This window comes from Bombina bombina, chromosome 3 (genome assembly GCF_027579735.1).
Source record: "Bombina bombina isolate aBomBom1 chromosome 3, aBomBom1.pri, whole genome shotgun sequence".
Lineage (NCBI taxonomy): Eukaryota > Metazoa > Chordata > Amphibia > Anura > Bombinatoridae > Bombina > Bombina bombina.
The window spans coordinates 1041962866-1041983537 of record NC_069501.1 but is presented as its reverse complement, the minus strand read 5'-3'; the positions used below and the strand labels follow the sequence as shown (position 1 = coordinate 1041983537).

Below are 20672 nucleotides of genomic sequence, written 5' to 3'. Positions count from 1 at the left end.
ATTACAATATTCTAACCTTGGATTTTTTACTCTCATCGGGTTGACGTGCAAGTGAAACCTTTTACTTTCAACTTGTAACACAAGTGCTACCTGACGCGCACAAAAAGCTTACTTCTAGCTGAGTTAGTGCTTGAGTGGGAGCGTTAAATACCGCTCCACTTATAATCTGGCCCACAATAAAGTAAAACGCTTTTAAAGGAGTATATTCTTGAACTGAATATCAATGGAAATGTTGCACAAAATAACAATATAAATGTTTTTTAAACATTTATTGCATGCATGTATTTTGCAAAGTAATATTAATTTGCTGTTATATGTTATACATATGTACAAAAAAGAGTTGCATGTCTCTTTAAGAATCTCCTTAAAGGGACAGTCAACACTAAAATTGTTATTGTTTAAAAAGATAGAAAATACCTTTACTACCCATTCCCCAGCTTTGCACAACCAACATTGTTATATTAATATACTTTATAACATTTAAACCTCTAAATATCTGCCTGTTTCTAAGCCACTACACACAGCCTCTTATCACATGCTTTTTAATTAGCTTTTCACAACAGGAGACTACTAGTTCATGTGGGCCATATAGATAACATTATGTTCACGGCCGTGGAGTTATTTAAGAGTCAGAACAACACAGCACTAATTGGCTAAAATGCAAGTCAATAGATAATAAATAAAAATTCATGTGACCAGGGGGCTGTCAGACGATGCTTAGATACAAGGTAATCACAGAGGTAAAACGTATATTAATATAACTGTGTTGCTTATGCAAAACTGGGGAATGGGTAATAAAGGGATTATGTATCTTTTAAAACAATACAAATTCTATTGTAGACTGTCCCTTTAACTACAGTGGAATTGGATAATTCAGTGCATAATAAAAAGACAATGTTATAACGCTCTGAATTTCAAATAAGCAGCAGTTTTTCTGACAAATGTATTTTTCCTCATTTGCCAGTACGTGTCATGTAACAGCCATCAGCTGTACTTGTGCGTATGCTCAGCTGGTGCCTCAGAAAGTGTGCATGTAAAAAAAGACTGTGCAAAATCTGATAATTGAAGAGAATTGTAAAGTCTCTTAAAACAGCATATTCTATCTGAATCATGAAAGTTTAATTTTGACTTACGAGCATTAGTAAAACAAAAACAATATACAAGTTTTACTGTTTACAGATCATTTTTTCCTAATGCATTTTAATGATGAACTCAGAAGCCCTTGAAATGTTCTAATACAATGTCTACGCTTGTTTGTTAAGCCTGTGTTCTTCAGACTATTGTCTATAATGAGCTTTCCCTCTGCTGAACTTCATATAGTCATATAGGAGCACCAACCTAGAATGAACCATCTCTGTAGATTAGAGAAGTACTTGTCTTGCTATTTATTACTAATAATATATAGGAAACGTCACTTGCTCTCACGTGTTCTGTTTGTGCTTTTGTATGACGTACACCATAAAGGAAAACATTTGATTTTCAATCCAGAGTAGTTAATATTATTCTGTTATTCATCTTTAAAGTGTAACAGATGAGAAGTTAAAATAACATTTTATTTGTTTTCTTTCTTATTTTTTTTAAGGATATTTTAATATATATATAATTGTTTGTTTTATATTTTTTTAAGGGTACATTTTTTATTAGGCTTATGATGGTATATCTAAGCCAACCAATACAAACTTGGGATTTGTCAATACTTGTTATTAAGAAACAAATACCTAAGTATGCAACATGCATTCTCTGCTTGAATTATTTTAAAATGAAACAATTTATTTGTTTATTTCATATGGTAAAAGATACATTGTTTAACCTCATTTATATTTATTATTGAAAAAGATTAAGCACAATGTCCATTTTGAGCCTGAAGAAAAAGTGTTCCTTTTATGTAGGAAAGGGAATGCAAGAAATTAAAGAAATTTTAAAACTTACGTTCTGGTCTTTCGTCTGTCCTGAACATTTTCCCGTAAGAAACCAAAGAGATGAGGATCTCTACTAACAGATTCAGAGAGTTTCTGTAAAAATGGAAGGAAACAACAAATACAATTAAATAATATATATATATATATATATATATATATATATATATATATATATATATATATATATATATATTTTTCTGTAAAAATGGAAGGAAACAACAAATACAATTAAATTATATATATATATATATATATATATATATATATATATATATATATTTTAGTCAGCAATTCCCTCTGCGTTATACGTTTTAAGGAATGGAATTTGTTACTTTATCCCTAGACAAATGCCCTACATCTGTGTCATCAATTATTGTCATTTTCTGCCTATAAATATTCAGGGGCTAACACATAAACAAAATCCTACAAATAAGAAGAATACAGTTCAAACTCTGCAGGCTCTGATTGGTCCACAGTCATTTGTGCAGCTGGCAGAAAGAGAGACAAAAATGCAGAAATGTGGCATAGGCTGCTTCCCTCCTAATAAAATACTGACTAGCTAATTAAAGAGACAGTCCACTTTATTTTTTTATATTGTTTGAAAATATAGACAACACATCTACTACCTATTCTCCAGCTTTGCATAACCAGCACTTTTATATTAATTTACTTTATAGACTATATAAGTTTGCCTATTTCTAAGCCCCATAGGCCACCCTTATCTCAGTGCTTTTTAAATCTTGAACAACAGCTAGGCAGTGCTTGTTCATGTGTGCCATATAGATAACATTTTGCTCACTCCCGTGGAGATTGATAATGGTAATGCAAGAACCAGCACTGATTGTCTATAATTCAAGATTGTAAAACCCACTGAGAAAAGGGGTAGTCTGCACTGCAGTAGCTTAAATACAGGTAATTATAGAGGTAAAAAGTTTATTAATTTATCAGTGTTGGTTATGCAAAACTGTGGAATGGGTAATAAAGGGATTGTCTATCTTTTTAAACAAAAAACATTTTGAAGTAGACTGTCCCTGTAACTAAAAAGAAGTCTATGGTCCTTTAAATGAATTAGACATGGTAAGATGGACATGCCAATCACAGGACTTTTAAAGGGTTTTTAAATAGTATTCAAAACAAAGATTAGCCTGCCAATGATATGCAGATATCTTTTTTTATTTTTTAAAGGATATTAGTTTTATTTTGCTTTAAATATTGAAGAAAAAGTGTAAAGTTTTAGTTTCTATAAAGTAATAGGCACAGTCGTGAATCCTTGATTACCCTTATTTAAAGTGAATGTTGAGCGTACTCGCTCACGTCATAGGATAGAATTAAGAAAATTAGGCAGACTTTCATTCATCAAATTTGTACTATTTATTAATATCCTCGGATTTTAACCTTTTAATGCTATAACGATAAACACCGCTATTCTGCCCGCCACATTGCTCAATTGATTGACAGATGCCGAATCTGCAATCCACTAATCCTTGTCCCCCCCCCCCCCCCCCGGGGCGTGACATTTGTGCAAAGGGGCTGAACGCACCGGGGGGGGGGGGGGGGAACAATGATACATTCACTTTATATTCTCTCTGCTGAAGACAATTACAGACAGATATAAAAGAGTCACTAAAGTGTGCAAACAACAGCTGTATGGAATATAGTAATGTTAAAAGGACTTTCAACCCTGTGAAATAGTAAATTAATCATTTATAACTGTTACTAATTGGCTTTAGCGGAGGATATGAGATAAGAACAAGTTTTTAAATCTAGGCGATTTAAGTTACAACATGGTGGCACCTACTTTACTTTATATAAATTCAATATAATTAGAAAGGCCATAATTTTCAGAGTTAAATTACAGGAAAAAGAAACAAAATACATAATAAAGGTATATTGCAAAGTTTTCTCACTATGCATGATTAAACATTTTAAATTAGAATTGGCAAGATTTATCATTGCTATTCTCCTTATTCCTCTTTTTATCATTCAAAAATTGTGCCTAAAATTGGGCAAGTTTGACTGTAAAATTCTCCTCCTCTTTTCCCATTCTCCTAGGTACAGTTCTTCTAGGTACACTTGCAGATAGTCAGGGATTTTGTAGGCAGATAGTCAGGTGCATGATTAAACAATTATACCAAATAGTGCTGATGATCATCAATTTAATATGTAGTTTGAAACACAATCATTAACTAAAACAACAGAAACAGCTGTGTAGGAGCAATAAAACTGGATGAGGAACAGCCTCAAAACATGAGGTAGTTATACTGCATCAGCAAGGTTGATGTAGTAGTCAGTGTCAGGATAGCTTTGAGTGTTATTAAATAATATATATATATATATATATATATATATATATATATATATATATATATATATATATATATATATATATATATTTTATATATTTTATATATTTTATATATATATATGTATTATTTATACATGATAAGAATAATAATTCATTTTATTTGTGAAACTGTTTGTGAGGCAGCCCCCTCTTGTTCTGAAACACAGATGTGAAGAGCAAAAGAAATAGACACTTGTAAAACTCAAGATGTCATTTTAACAGAAGATACCTCTTCTATGTAATAAAAATTATCAGGTAATGACCCCATGTGGAGATATACAGACATAATGTCTGAGATGGGCCTTTGAGGCTTAAGTGTATGCAGAGAAGAACCAATCTTACAGGGGGAAGTGACCATTCACAGTTCGATACAAATTGGTACCTGCTGAGTCAAATACACTAAGCTCAGACATACGTCTAAATGGAAAATAGCAGGAGAAAGCAGAAACACATGTTGCATTGTAAATGAAATTCATTTTTAAAGTACAACTTATGTTTAAAATTCAGTAAGATATACCTCAGTATTGTATAAAAATGTATATATCCATGGAGCTGAGAAATACATTTCAGGTTTGTAATAAATTAAATGAATAACTGCATTGGTATATATAAATGTTTAAGTTATTTCAAAATAAATACATTTTTATTTGTTTTCCAGAAATCTAGTGAACATTACAGGGAGGAATCTGATGTGAAGATGAGGTTTCCAAATAAGATACTATAAGCTAATATATAAATGCATAGATGTTGAACCCATGTCTTAAACACTGTTGAGACATGTATTAATACATAACTATAATACTCATGTATATCTATCATATAAGATGTGACTAGAAAATTAAATATGTACCAATATATTGAATAAGCTGATATACAGAATAAGTCAGATAGACATATGTATTTTATTGATTGATACTACTGGTCCCTCATAAAAATTCATCTTTAAAGACATCTTCTAAAATATAAGTAGTATACTCGTGTTTGGTATCTATGAATGCATGCTAGATTATATTAGATAAGAACAATATATTAAGATAGAATAAGGTGCTAGTATAAATAACAATGCATTATTGAATATGCAACTTATGTGTATGACAATGTTATATTACTAGAAATCAGAGATTTCCTAAAAATATAAACAAGAAAATTCCTCTTTCAATCAAGAGCAGATAAATATCTGTGTTGGCTGCCTCCTCCTCACCGACAGGTCCGGATATACTATGGAAGATAGAAAAGAACAGAGGGGTGCCTCATGTGTAGTATCATCAGGAATGTGTGAAACTTCAAATCATAAACAAGCCAAATATGTACTCACATACTCCAGAAGCACACTTATTTTAGTTGAGCACACCAGTTTGCTAGTAGGAGCAGGCTGGCAATTTTGGAGAGGTATGTCAGCTCACCCCAAGACACCCAGATCGACTGTGTATCAGCAATGTAGCAGTTCCAAAAGGTTGTCTCTCATTTGCTAGTCAAAAAGGCAGGTAAGTAAGATATATCCACGCAGTAAAAAAATATTTTTTTTTTAAAAAAAGTAAAAATATATATTTATTAAAAACCAAAGTTCATAAAACAACACAATAGTGTTGAACAAGTGGATAAGGGGTATTAACAGTGACCCCCTTAAACATGCAACACGTTTCTCGGTTCTACAACCGTTTCCTCAGGCATATAATGCATCCTACTCCTAACTCTTGCCTGATGAAACAGTTGTAACTGAGAAACGCGTCGCATGTATTCCTGATGTACCAGCTGTTTTTAACACTGTGATGAGTGGAATAACTTTTTTAATATGTTTTAAATAAATCCATTTTTTATTATGCATCCACTCTCAGTGTTATTTTGGTACCACCTTGCTATGCTACTATAGAGTTCCTGCACTCTGACACCCACGAACCAGCCTTTCCACCCGGTTACAGCCAGCTGGATTGCTGCTAAAATACAGCCTGCCTCTATAGGCACAAGTGAGTGCCTTCAATAAATGTGAGTACATTGTGTTAGAGTGGGCTATTAGCACTCATTGTACCACCATTTACCTGCACCATAGGCGCCTCTATCCTTGCTTACATTTCTACTCCTAACTCTGCCTTATAACTACTATCTGACTAACATACACCTCCCCTTAGGTGGTTAAAAATCTTGAGAGCTCACAGGTGTTCAGGATCAATTAGGGAGTTTCCCCCTCTAATTGTGTTGTTTTATGAACTTTGGTTTTTAATAAATATATATTTTTACTTTTTAAAAAATATATATTTTTTTACTGAGTGGATATATCTTACTTACCTGCCTTTTTGACTAACAAATGAGAGACAACCTTTTGGAACTGCTACATTCCTGATACACAGTCGATCCGGGTGTCTTGGGGTGAGCTGACATACCTCTCCAAAATTGCCAGCCTGCTCCTACTAGCACACTGGTGTGCTCATCTAAAATGTGAGTACCCATTTGGAAATTCAGCAGAGAAATTGCCTTTGATTGTGGGTGAGCTGTCACGCCTGTGTAAATCTGCAGCCTGCTACTACCAGCACATAAGTGTTCTTCTGGAGTATGTGAGTACACATTTGGCTTGTTTATGATTTGAAGTTTCACACATTCCTGACGATACTACACATGAGGCGCCCCTCTGTTCTTTTCTATCTTCACACCAAATATTGATTTAATTAGATTTTACTTCTGTTCGCCCACTTTGCATTTTGTTAATTGATAAAAAAATAAACTATTAGCATGTCTATTTTTACTTTGCAGCATTAATTTTAATAAAGATTCAGCTATCGCCAGACATCATTTTTCTGTACATATGAACAACAAGTTTAACATGGGGGTAAAAGTCATTGATATAGTGAGAAGACCAATCAGAGGAGGGGATAGAAATAAGCTATTATTAAAACAAGAAATGTTCTGGATTTATGAATTAAGAACCATTGCTCCTAGTGGTATCAATAAGGAATGGGACATGAGTCTATTTGTAGAATAGGATTTGCATCTACCTGTGTGGACAATATTTATAACGTTCACATTAGTTTCCAGCATAGATCTTTATTTCAGACAGAAAGATACATTTATATATTAGCTTTTATCTAAATTATCATCCCTTTCTGGTATCACTGTGTATGTCTGTTAAACATTATAGTATCCTCTTTCATTTACGTCAAATGCAATGCAACATCTTATATGTTCTTTTCATATGTACTTTTGATATTCATTAATATTATTTTTTATTTTTTACTTTTTGTAACTATGTTTTGCATAATGTTGCACTGACCTATGTTTTTACATGTTTAGAGGTGTAGGTTATAACATTCGCTATCGAACTAGGTTTCTTATGGAGTTATATTAATATAATGCAATGGTGTTCAGGACTTGATAGTTGTATTCTTTGTTCAATGATTGCCGCTGTCTCTGTTCCTTTAAACCTCTTTCTTTAAACCTCTTTTTTTCCAAATGAAGAGTCTCACCACTTGGCAATTAAATTATGAATTTTGCCACTTGCATGCAATAGCCTTTAAAGAAATAATATGTACTTAAACAAACGACACATTGAACAATAATATATGTCTATGTTCTTCTATTTTGTATATGTGCATATGCTATATATTGTATCAAATACAATCTCTTTTCTCTTTTGCTATTGATTCTGTTTAGTTTAACAACATTTGTAAGTGCCGTATTTGTGTTCTGGTAGCATACGTTTACGTTTGAATTGAATACTTTTGGGTTTCTGTCATATAGTGTTAACTTAAATAGAATTTGTACACAGATTAACTAATAGGCACTTTTCCTTCTCCAATGTATTACAATACCATGTTCTATTAGACATGTCTTTTTTTAATTGTATTATGTTTTAATTATTCTTCAGGTGTTTTGTTGAGTCACTCCTACCTTTAAGTAGGGGGTGTCTAAACGAACCACCCATTCCTATGATTAAGTGCCCATTTGCGGCATGAAACGCGTAAGGAGCCTGTTGTTGTGTGCCTGGTTTTAAATATGTTCAAATAAAATTTGTTTTGTTTTACTTTTATAAGTGCCTCCCGGGTGCTGCCTTCAATTTCTTTTTTGCAGCATTATTTCACACCTGACTAAATCTTTTGCACATTACTGTATATAAGAAAAATATTCAAAGCTATCTTTGTATCATAACAGTTTATCAGGTCAAATATAATTAGAGCATGAAATAAAATAAAAAGAATCCAGATACACTAGAAAACTATGGTGATAAAGGATATGTTATCAATGTATTGGGTGCACCATATACAGTTAAAACTATTTCATTAGGTATCCCTTAAACTTTAGACTCAACTACATCATTTATGTAATCGCTTGTCCATGTGGGTTGTCTAAATCTGACTTGGAGAATATATGATAAATTATAGATCATCTACGTAGCAGCATTTGTCCAAAAACAAATATGTGCAAACAAATGGTTAATTCTGATCCTAATGTGACTTGTTCCAACCAAAACATATTGCCATGATAACTAGGATTAGCTCATTTACATTTATAACATGTCATTTACCTCCAGAAAGCTTTTGGCACTTGGCTCAGAATCAAGTAGTCTCCCATAAAGAGTAACCCATAGACTAACGAGTCTCAGAACGTTTTGCCTCTTGTGAAGGGAGTAGTTTGCCTTTTCAGGCTCATTTACTTCAGATGGCTCCATGTGAAATCTGGGTAGCTGTTAAGGTGGTTATCATATTAACACAAAAAAGCATTAAAGGGAAAGTAAAGTAAAAATTAAAGTTTCATAGTTTAAATAGATCAAAAACATTTAAACTCACAATTTACTTCAATTATCAAATTGCTTAGATCTCTTGGTATTCTTTGTTGAAGTGTAAACTTAGAATTATAGGACCTCAGGGGTGTGCATGTGTCTTTTACATTCTGTGGCAGCAGCGTTTCCAACAATATTTGTAGTAAAACAAAGTTGCAAACACTGCTGCCATAGCGTGCTAAAAACACATACACGCCCCTGAGGGCCATTAAGCCTATCTACATTTACATTTCAACAAAGGATACCAAGAGAATAAAGCAAATTAAATAACAGAATGAAATTAGAAAGTTTAAAATTGCATACTCTGGGGGCGTGTCTAGGCAGTGGCCATGACTGGCCGCACTTTCAGGAGCTCCTGAACTTAAACAGATATACCACCGATTATCTATATACTACTGAACCATCCAGCCACAATTTTTTTTTATTCATCAACAGCGAGTTTTGAGGAACTCAATGATACCTTATCTGGTGTCTATATGAAGGTATCCCCCTGAACTTGACCGCTGAGGCCTTTGGTGGCAGACATTTTGAGGTTCTCGGCACCCCCCCAGCCTAACAAGGAGGTATACCAGTCGAGAAAAGACTGTTTATACATAACTACAACCCAGACAATACGAAGGCTTTCTTACATATGACTGGAGATGTCTACCCATTACTGCTCCGATCCTTTTCACATTGTGGCAGCGCTGGACAGGTGGGAAGCCCAGATACTCTGGATTCTGAATAACCATAAGAAGGAACTGGAAAGATCATTATATGGCTTATTAAAGGTAAAGAAACCGGTTCCAGAATGCCCTCCGGATCTGTCCGGTCACTATGAAAGCTGCCAGCCATGTGTCACAGCAGCGGGGGACTTTCTCACCACAGAATCTGCCGCAGATGATCTGGAAATTAGCATTGATGGGGAGCTCCCACATTCTCCAACTGATATAGCCACAATGCCGATATTTAGTACAATCTTACCGGAAACCTTTTCAAGCCTACTCACCTGATTGCAATAAACTTACTTCTAAGGACAGCAACCACGCGGACACGCATAACGTCTGAAGACTCCAAGATCCAGACGGAACATTTGGGCTCTCATAAGCTAACAACTATATCCCATGTATTACTATGTCACAATCCTACTTAAACGGAACATTTAGGCTCTCATAAGCTAACAACTCTTCCTAATAGCCTAGATCCCCCTGTGAGTCGTCTCATTTATGGGACTGAGCTTTATAACAAATTAGGGATAGACTAAAATCTGTTGACTTTAGAAAAGTAAGCAGTAAGAGATGTCAGCCAAGTTACTTGGTTCTAAATTTTTAAAGTGTGTTGTCTATTCTTTATCCCTCCAGTTAAAATGTTTACTATAAATACAGAGACTTATAAATGTGGACTTAATTTGATACCTTACATGTTTGGCTCGTTATGTTTTCTTTGTAATTTTGTATAGTATATTGTGCAAATAACACTCTTAAAATGGTGGGACAAGTTATATAACGGATTATGTTTGTTTATACACTGTTTTGGTTTAAACGCTATTCATATATAATGAGCCCTATAAGGGTTATAGATTTAGTCTTTTTATTGTATATTATTAGCATTTTTAAGAAAATTTACGTATAACCAGTGTTGCTATGCTGATGTATATAAGGTTCAAGTATCTTTATTACTATTACACCAGTTACACATTCACTCTCTATTTATATAAAAAGCCAATTCTCAGTCATATATTGCAGTATTATCTCACTACAATGCTCATATGACTAAGTTGCGTTCTATCATGGGAAAGACCATTTAAAGATAGATGGGGAACCTATATCCCATGTATTACTATGTCACAATCCTACTTAAACTCCAGCAATTACCTACGCATTATACACATCATGGTTATTAATTTTAAACAGAGAGGACCATGTTCTGATCCCATGCATAACTACAAGATGCTGTTTAGTGTGATTGAGGGAAACATAGATTCCTATCTACATATTGTTTATATGTGTGTTTACAAAGAGCTTTAATTAAATAACACAATTATGTGTCTCATGTGCACTGATGACAATGCTGTCACTGATACTTGTGCTGCTTTGTGGTGCCACCTACGGCCGGGGTGGTACGCTTTGCTACACTTCTTAATCCCTACACCCCTGAATGGAGACACTAGGTTTTTAGCGACATCTAAGATTTTCATATGTCCCCTGTGCCCAAGTAAGAGGGAAGCAAATTTTTACAACGGCAACTTTACTATAAGGGTTTGACGCTCCTTCAGTTTTTTTTTAATCATTAGTAAGCATTCGGTATACTAGTTCAGTGTTTTTCAACCAGTGTGCCGTGAGAGATCCTCAGGTGTGCCACGGCAGACTGACAACAGGGTGACATATTTTTTAAACTTTGCTTGTTTTTTACTCCCAGTGCAGGGGTAGTTTGTAGGAGGCATGGCATAACAGCACAATACATACAGTATGTGTGTGTTAGTGTGTATGTGTATATATATATGCTGTATTAGGCTACAATGTGTGCTTTTTTTTTAAAATTTTGGGATGGTGGTGTGCCACAGGATTTTTTAATGTAAAAAAGTGTGCCACGGCAAAAAAAAGGTTAAAAATCACTGTACTAGTTTATACAAATTTATAGAATATGTGGGTTGTACCAGCATACAGTATCTCATATGTTATTTCCTTAAACCCAAGAGCGGCTATATGTCTGACTGATATATCTCCCTTGAATTATAACAATATATATTGGTTCAATGTCACATGATTATCATACACAGGTTTTTTTTAGTTAGGATTTTATTTGGGGGGTTGGTTGTGTGGGTGGTGGGTTTTACTGTTGGGGGGTTGTTTTTATTTTTTTTACAGGTAAAAGAGCTGATTTCTTTGGGGCAATGCCCCGCAAAAGGCCCTTTTAAGGGCTATTGGTAGTTTAGTTTAGGCTAGGGTTTTTTTATTTTGGGGGGGCTTTTTTATTTTGATAGGGTTATTAGATTAGTTGTAATTAGTTTAAATATCTGATCATTTCTTTTTTTATTTTGTGTAATTTAGTGGGTTTTTTTGTTGTAATTTAGGTAATTTTATTTAATTAATTTAATTTATTTATTTGTAGTGTAATGTTAGGTGTTAGTGTAAGACAGGTTAAGTTTTATTTTACAGGTAAATTTGTATTTATTTTAACTAGGTAGTTAGTAAATAGTTAACAACTATTTAGTAACTATTCTACCTAGTTAAAATAAATACAAACTTGCCTGTAAAATAAAAATAAACTCTAAGCTAGCTACAATGTAACTATTAGTTATATTGTAGCAAGCTTAGGGTTAATTTTCTAGATAAGTATTTAGTTTTAAATAGGAATTATTTAGGTAATGATAGTAGGTTTTGTTTAGATTTATTTTAATTATATTAAAGTTAGGGGGTGTTAGAGTTAGACTTAGGTTTAGGGGTTAATAAATTTAGTATAGTGGCAGCGACGTTGGGGGCGGCAGATTAGGGGTTAATAAATGTAGGTAGGTGGCTGCAATTTTAGGGGCGGTAGATTAGGGGTTAATAATATTTAACTAGTGTTTGCGAGTCGGGAGTGCGGTGGTTTAGGGGTTAATATGTTTATTATAGTAGTGAAGTCCGGAGTGGCAGATTAGGGGTTAATAAAAATTTTTTAGTGTTTGCGATGTGGGAGGGCCTCAGTTTAGGGGTTAATAGGTAGTTTATGGGTGTTAGTGTACTTTTTAGCACTTTAGTTATGAGTTTTATGCTACAGCTTTGTAGCATAAAACACATAACTACTGACTTTAGATTGCGTTACAAATCTTGCGGGATAGGCTGTACCGCTCACTTTTTGGCCTCCCAGAAAAAGCTTGTAATACCGGCGCTATGGAAGTCCCATTGAAAAAAGACTTTACGCAAATTGCTAAGTTAATTTGCGGTATGGCCAAAAAAGTGTGCAGTGCTCCTAAATCTGCAAGACTCGTAATACCAGCAGTAGTGAAAAAGCAGCGTTATGAGCCTTAACGATGCTTTCTCACTCATACCGCAAAACTGGTAATCTAGCCGTAAGTCTGCTACATATCAAACTCAAATTAACCTCAGTAAATGTAACTTGATATGGCAAAGTGCAATGCAAGTTTTTGTCTATTCAAGTAACACGTTCTAGAAGGTACGAGTTTGTCATTGGAAAATAATTGCAGCAAGCATAGTGTCAATATATTCAGAGAGTTTTCACATATGGCTAATGTTACGTTATTACAAGACAAAGAAAAGTCTTGTAATTACAAGGTGTTATGTCCTATAGAACACATTCAGTGGGAGTTTTAAATGCCGCCTTCAAAATAAAACAGCTATAAATCTTGAAAAAGACTAGCGATGCTGGACTGTAAATACAATTATTTCCTGTACATGAACTTAGCTTTCAACAGTCCTTTAAAAGGCTTGGGCTAAACTTAAACTTAAAGCATTAACCAAGTTGGCTGGTGTAAAGTTTGTCCGGCTTTAATTTTTCACTAGGTTTATATACTTCCTACCATTTTACAAGTGCATGAAAAATGTTGTCAGGTATTAGTTGTAAACGTAAAACCAATTTGAATTAAATGTTAAGCAACTTGGTAGTTTTTTTAAGAAAATTAGCAAAATAGTCACGTAAATATATTTAAAATATGTAATAAACGTTTTATTTACATCTATGTCAGAGTCCTATGTTTAGTTAATGGATATTGTATCTGCTTATTTTTTTATAAAATGATCTAGAATAGTATAAAAATAGTACTATTTTTTTTTCTCAGTAAAAAAAAAAATCTCCATTGTGTTTGAAAATAACTGTTGTTTACACAAACTTAAAGGGACAGTCTAGTAGTCCAAAACAAACTTTCATTATTCAGATAGGGCATGTCATTTTAAACAATTTTCCAGTTTACTTCTATCACCAATTTTGTTTTGTTCTCTTGGTATTGTTAGTTAAAAGCTAAATCTAGGAGGTTCATATGCTAATTTCTAAGCCCTTGAAGGCCTCCTCTTAGCTCAGGGCATTTTAACAGTTTTTCACCACTAGAGGGTGTTAGTTCATGTGTTTCATATAGATAACACTGTGCTCACGCATGTGGAGTTCCTAGGAGCCAGCATTGATTTGCTAAAATGCAAGTCTGTCAAAAGAACTGAAATAAGGGGGCAGTTTGCAGAGGCTTAGATACAAGATAATAATGGAGGTAAAAAGTGTATTAATATAACTGTGTTGGTTATGCAAAACTAGGGAATGGGTAATAAAGGGATTATCTATCTTTTAAAACAATATATATTCTGGTGTAGACTGTCCCTTTAAGCATGCTGTAAAATTGTTGTGTGCCTCTCTTGGAAAATTTGAGATACCCAGAACCCCTGTACGTAGAGGTTAGTAGGATACTGATGAAGCAGAGCCTGGCACAGCTGAGACGTTGGCATAAAAATACTGTGTGTCAAAAGGAAATTTGCAGCAAGTGAGTCTGTGAGAAAACAGAAAAACACCAGCATTAGTTCACTGAGAGACAGTCAGTAAAATTATGTTATCAGATATTTTGCTACATTATTTCTCTTAAAGGGACATTAAACACTAAATACATTATAGGCATTATTGTGCTGTCATTTTGTAGCCTAAGTTACACTGCAGGTATCTGCAGGAGAGTTGCTGCACATGTGCAAACAGGTTAGCACTACAATGTAGTGAAACATAGGTTTCAATATGGCAGCACCCATGAGTAGAGGGAGGCAGAGAATAACCTCAATACTATGCTTATAAAATGTATTAGTTTCATTTTCTTTTAAAGGAGAAATCTAAAATATAATAATGTCTTACTGATTCCAAGTTTCTCTAATGTGATACCAAAATGTGTAATAAAGAGTAGGAACTAGGAATGCATTTCATAAACTTTATTGTTACAACATTAACATTAGAGCTAGTATGTAATCTTGCCCTAAAGTTTTATTCTATTATAGCGTAATCCATCATCAGATGAGTATATATATGTAGGTGCACAGTTTTTCCATACCTTCTAGGTTATTGGGTGTTGAATCCGACCTCATGGTTTCTAACAGATGTTCTAAGATTTTATCAGCTGTCCCAGACATGACAGTGTACCTATAAAACAGGGACTAAAAATCAGATCGCTGATTTACAGTACACAATGTTATACTAAATCAGTACTAAATAAGTGTCTCATAGTAAAACTTATAACTTAGTAATTAGTTATTTTTGCAAAATGCTTCATTTATCTTTGAAAGGCCTGGAAATATCCTAAGTATTATTATTATTATTATTATTAATAATCTCTCATTCAAAAGTCGCAATGCTTAAGTTTCCAGAATTATGTACTTAAACCTCTAATATAAGCCTGCTCAATGTAAACTGTAACCCTTTCATTGCTTACCCTTTGCACATCTCGGTGCTGAAGCCGATACTAGTTGTTTACACGAACTGAATTGAAACATCAATTTTAGTGCTTTTTCTTTGAGTCACCCACATAAATTATATGTGTGCTTTTCATCAGGCTAATCACTTTTAGAAAATACCCCAGACAGATGAAGAAACATACAAAATTGTATAATAAACTGGGATTTTTGTGTAATGTTCTTCAAATACACCTAGTCTTCAAGGAAACATTATTAACATTGCAAACGGGCAAGTTCTCAAGAAGAGCACCTGCCCACCTGTAATCGCCACTTGTGATGCAGCATCGCATAGCAACATTTATCATTGCACAAGAATTCTCTTGTGCAATCCTGGACCCCTGCTCACATACAACCAATTGCCAGAGAGCAGGGCATGTCAATCACTCTGAACAAGCGAGTATTGGAGTGATTTAACCCGACAAAGCTGAGGTGGTGAATAGAATAAAGAAGCTATTTTTGCTTCTTAAATTTGTGATTGCAGGTTCACTCATACGATCATGCACAGCAAAGCATCAAAAATTGTTAATGCAGCTTAATAAATGTGTTCCCTTTTAAAGTTTACATTCAATCCTGGTGATTTATCATGCAATAGGTTAGATCCATTTTTCATGTTTTAATATCAAAATCAGGGTAATAATAATGTTTGGTTATTAAGAGTTGCTACTGTTTTCTCTCAGTATGATAATGTGTGTAATATCTTCCTTCATTCCATAGCTGGGATATTTTTATGATCTATGAAAATAGTGTGGAACTGTATGCTACTTGGTATCCCCAAAAAAGTCTATTTGAATTAATTGTTTATGATGGCTTCTTATAAAAGGTGCAGCTTTATTATTATGATATTCTTAAATTTCCTGTATACCTTAATAACATCAGCATGTACAGTAATTCATGCTTTCTACCGCTTTATGGTTCATTTTCTTAACCACTTACAACACTTACTTGTGTTTGTTGTGCGCTGGTGTCTGCAAATTATTTCCAGAAATTTGTGGACTTTTTTCTAGCACCAACACCACCTTGCCATGTTCTTTTAGACGCACTGTATTTGCCTCAACATCCTGCAGGTAAAACAACAGTTGTAATTTAGTGTTTTGTGTTTAATGGCAAAAAAACATGAACTGTGCTGCATCTTAAAGTGATGGTAAATCCTAGCATTTGTGAAACCAGTTCCAAATAAAGGGGAAGCTCCTCAGGCAGCCCACGGCAGAAGGCTATTTTGCTGTGAGGTGACGTTTCCACCTCTTAGCCAATAGCCGTGCGGGCCAGCTGGCGCCATGCCGGATAGCAAGCACCCTATTGGCTAAGAGGTAGAAATGTCACCTCACAGCAAAATAGCTTTCTGCCGTGTGCTGCCTGAGACGCTCAGCGCTAAAACAAATAAAGGAATTTTCAGCATGAAGTATTTTATACTTCATGACTGAAAGTCCCCTTTATTTGTTCCACTGGTAAATCCTAGCGTTTCACAAATTTTTACATGTAATAATTGCTATTATCAAAGTTTTATACTGACCCGAAGGATACGATTGAAGTCATGTTTGTCAACACGTAAGAAATGGCAGTTGTCTTCTCGTAAAACAATAGTAGCAGCTCTTGGAGCGTCATTTACAAGGGCCAACTGTCCAAAATCATCCCCCTCATGAAGTGTTGCAACCAGGCCCTAATCCAGAAAATATATGTGATAGGATAAATAAATGACAAAACTTAAAACATATAAAAAACTAGAGCCCCAAACACTCAGGTCTATGTCAGTTCTTTCATTGTGATGTAATGTTTTATTCATTTAATTGTATGTCATGTGAAATAGAATTGTAAAAAGTTGGTAGAGTGTGTGTATATGTGTGTGTATATATATATATATATATATATATATATATATATATATATATATATATATATATATATATATATATATATATATCTACAGGGAGTGCAGAATTATTAGGCAAGTTGTATTTTTGAGGATTAATTTTATTATTGAACAACAACTATGTTCTCAATGAACCCAAAAAACTCATTAATATCAAAGCTGAATAGTTTTGGAAGTAGTTTTTAGTTTGTTTTTAGTTATAGCTATTTTAGGGGGATATCTGTGTGTGCAGGTGACTATTACTGTGCATAATTATTAGGCAACTTAACAAAAAACAAATATATACCCATTTCAATTATTTATTTTTACCAGTGAAACCAATATAACATCTCAACATTCACAAATATACATTTCTGACATTCAAAAACAAAACAAAAACAAATCAGTGACCAATATAGCCACCTTTCTTTGCAAGGACACTCAAAAGCCTGCCATCCATGGATTCTGTCAGTGTTTTGATCTGTTCACCATCAACATTGCGTGCAGCAGCAACCACAGCCTCCCAGACACTGTTCAGAGAGGTGTACTGTTTTCCCTCCTTGTAAATCTCACATTTGATGATGGACCACAGGTTCTCAATGGGGTTCAGATCAGGTGAACAAGGAGGCCATGTCATTAGATTTTCTTCTTTTATACCCTTTCTTTCCAGCCACGCTGTGGAGTACTTGGACGCGTGTGATGGAGCATTGTCCTGCATGAAAATCATGTTTTTCTTGAAGGATGCAGACTTCTTCCTGTACCACTGCTTGAAGAAGGTTTCTTCCAGAAACTGGCAGTAGGACTGGGAGTTGAGCTTGACTCCATCCTCAACCCGAAAAGGCCCCACAAGCTCATCTTTGATGATACCAGCCCAAACCAGTACTCCACCTCCACCTTGCTGGCGTCTGAGTCGGACTGGAGCTCTCTGCCCTTTACCAATCCAGCCACGGGCCCATCCATCTGGCCCATCAAGACTCACTCTCATTTCATCAGTCCATAAAACCTTAGAAAAAACAGTCTTGAGATATTTCTTGGCCCAGTCTTGACGTTTCAGCTTGTGTGTCTTGTTCAGTGGTGGTCGTCTTTCAGCCTTTCTTACCTTGGCCATGTCTCTGAGTATTGCACACCTTGTGCTTTTGGGCACTCCAGTGATGTTGCAGCTCTGAAATATGGCCAAACTGGTGGCAAGTGGCATCTTGGCAGCTGCACTCTTGACTTTTCTCAGTTCATGGGTAGTTATTTTGCGCCTTGGTTTTTCCACACGCTTCTTGCGACCCTGTTGACTATTTTGAATGAAACGCTTGATTGTTCGATGATCACGCTTCAGAAGCTTTGCAATTTTATGAGTGCTGCATCCCTCTGCAAGATATCTCACTATTTTTGACTTTTCTGAGCCTGTCAAGTCCTTCTTTTGACCCATTTTGCCAAAGGAAAGGAAGTTGCCTAATAATTATGCACACCTGATATAGGGTGTTGATGTCATTAGACCACACCCCTTCTCATTACAGAGATGCACATCACCTAATATGCTTAATTGGTAGTAGGCTTTCGAGCCTATACAGCTTAGAGTAAGACAACATGCATAAAGAGGATGATGTGGTCAAAATACTCATTTGCCTAATAATTCTGCTCTCCCTATATATGTGTGTGTGTGTGTATATATATTGATATATATATGATTGACAAAGGTGACCCCTCACCAACCTGTGTGAAACATACGGCATTGTTGTGCCAGAAGCAGTTCATAAGTCACAGGCTAATATCCCTTTGTTTAGGGAAGTTTCGCTCAAAGCAGAGACAAGTGGGCGTGTATGATGACGCCTGAAAACATCGCAAGATCATTGGACACTACTCCGGTGCAGATCACTCCCACATATGCAAATTAGCCATGCAGTTGCTCAACTAACAGCGCAATGAAGTATACAGCTTGTGGGTGGGAACGGAACCAGCTGATCAGATTTGCAAGTGATTATCCACAGCTGAACACAGCCTCGATGTCGGCTATGACTTGTATAAATATAACACATTCAGCCAGTAGTTTTATGCTCTCATGGGGAACACCACATAGCTGGTGTGACCACTTTGGATTTACCTTTTGGGACATTTGAAAAAGATGCCAGTAAGGCATCGAAACGTCATGTTTTTCCCAAGATTTTAACTTTTTGTATTATTAAAAGCTAAATTTTACTTACAAATGACCAGTGAGTGCTGCCTTTTTTGCATAGTACATACTGTTTTGACATTGCACCCTGGCAGCTGCTACTAAATATATGGTGTGCATTCCTACACAGGAGTTTGCTTTATATATATATATATATATATATGTGAGTGTATGTCTGCGTGTGTGTATGTGTATATATATATATATATATATATATATATATATATATATATACATACAGTGTGTATATATATATATATATATATATATATATATATATATATATACATACAGTGTATATATATATATATATATATATATATATATATATATATATATATGTGTGTGATTGTATGTCTGCGTGTGTGTATGTGTATATATATATATATATATATATATATATATATATACATACAGTGTATATATATGTATATATATATGTGTGCGTGTATGTGTATGTGTATATATATATATATATATATATATATATACATACAGTGTATATATATATATATATATATATATATATATATATATATGTGTGTGTGTATGTCTGCGTGTGTGTATGTGTGTATATATATATATATATATATATATATATATATATGTGTGTGTGTCAGGTTTATAGTAGCTAAAACAAAAATTATTGGAAAACAAATATTTTATAAATTAAAATGAAAAAGTATGTAAAGGAAAAAATTAAACAACACTAGAAATGGCCATAACTAACTGATAAAAAAACAACTATAATTACAGGGAAAAATATTGATTTTCTTTCTATTCCAAACTTTATCATGAGTATTGTTGCAGTGATTTCAGTCTAATAATATATCTGACCTGTAGATGGCGCATGAGCAAGTAAGGTTAAACTGATAGTCCTGCTACATCATTATTTTAATTATGATTGGTAGAAGACATCAGTGCCCTGTGTGGGACAACTTTGACACAGGAAAGAGCAAGTGAACCTCATATTAAATCACTTTGTGGCACAGAGATAAAGGAAAAATATACCACAGACCTCATAGCACAAAGATTTCATTGACAGGAATACAAGTTAATCATGGCTAAGCAAAGAACGAGCAGTGTCAATGTCAGCAGCAACAGTAGCGCTGGTGATCTACATGCTAAGCAGCAAATTCCAACATCAAGTTTGCTAAGGTCTGTTGATTTTAAAATAATCTAATATGTTAGAATCTTTTATTATTCCACTATTGTTGAACATATATAACTATATGTGTAACC

At 34.4% G+C, this 20672-nt stretch overlaps 1 protein-coding gene across 1 annotated transcript in view; it reads right to left on the bottom strand.

The window, feature by feature from the left end:
• Positions 1-20672, bottom strand: part of RAPGEF3 (Rap guanine nucleotide exchange factor 3) — a 379471-nt gene that overhangs the window by 93259 nt on the left and 265540 nt on the right. Inside the window, exons 9-14 of the mRNA XM_053708263.1 lie at positions 16934-17080; positions 16366-16481; positions 15024-15112; positions 14402-14480; positions 8777-8927; positions 1930-2012 (exon numbers count right to left, since the gene is read on the bottom strand). Coding sequence (XP_053564238.1) covers positions 1930-2012; positions 8777-8927; positions 14402-14480; positions 15024-15112; positions 16366-16481; positions 16934-17080 — 665 coding nt within the window. The remainder of the gene's footprint in view (positions 1-1929; positions 2013-8776; positions 8928-14401; positions 14481-15023; positions 15113-16365; positions 16482-16933; positions 17081-20672) is intronic.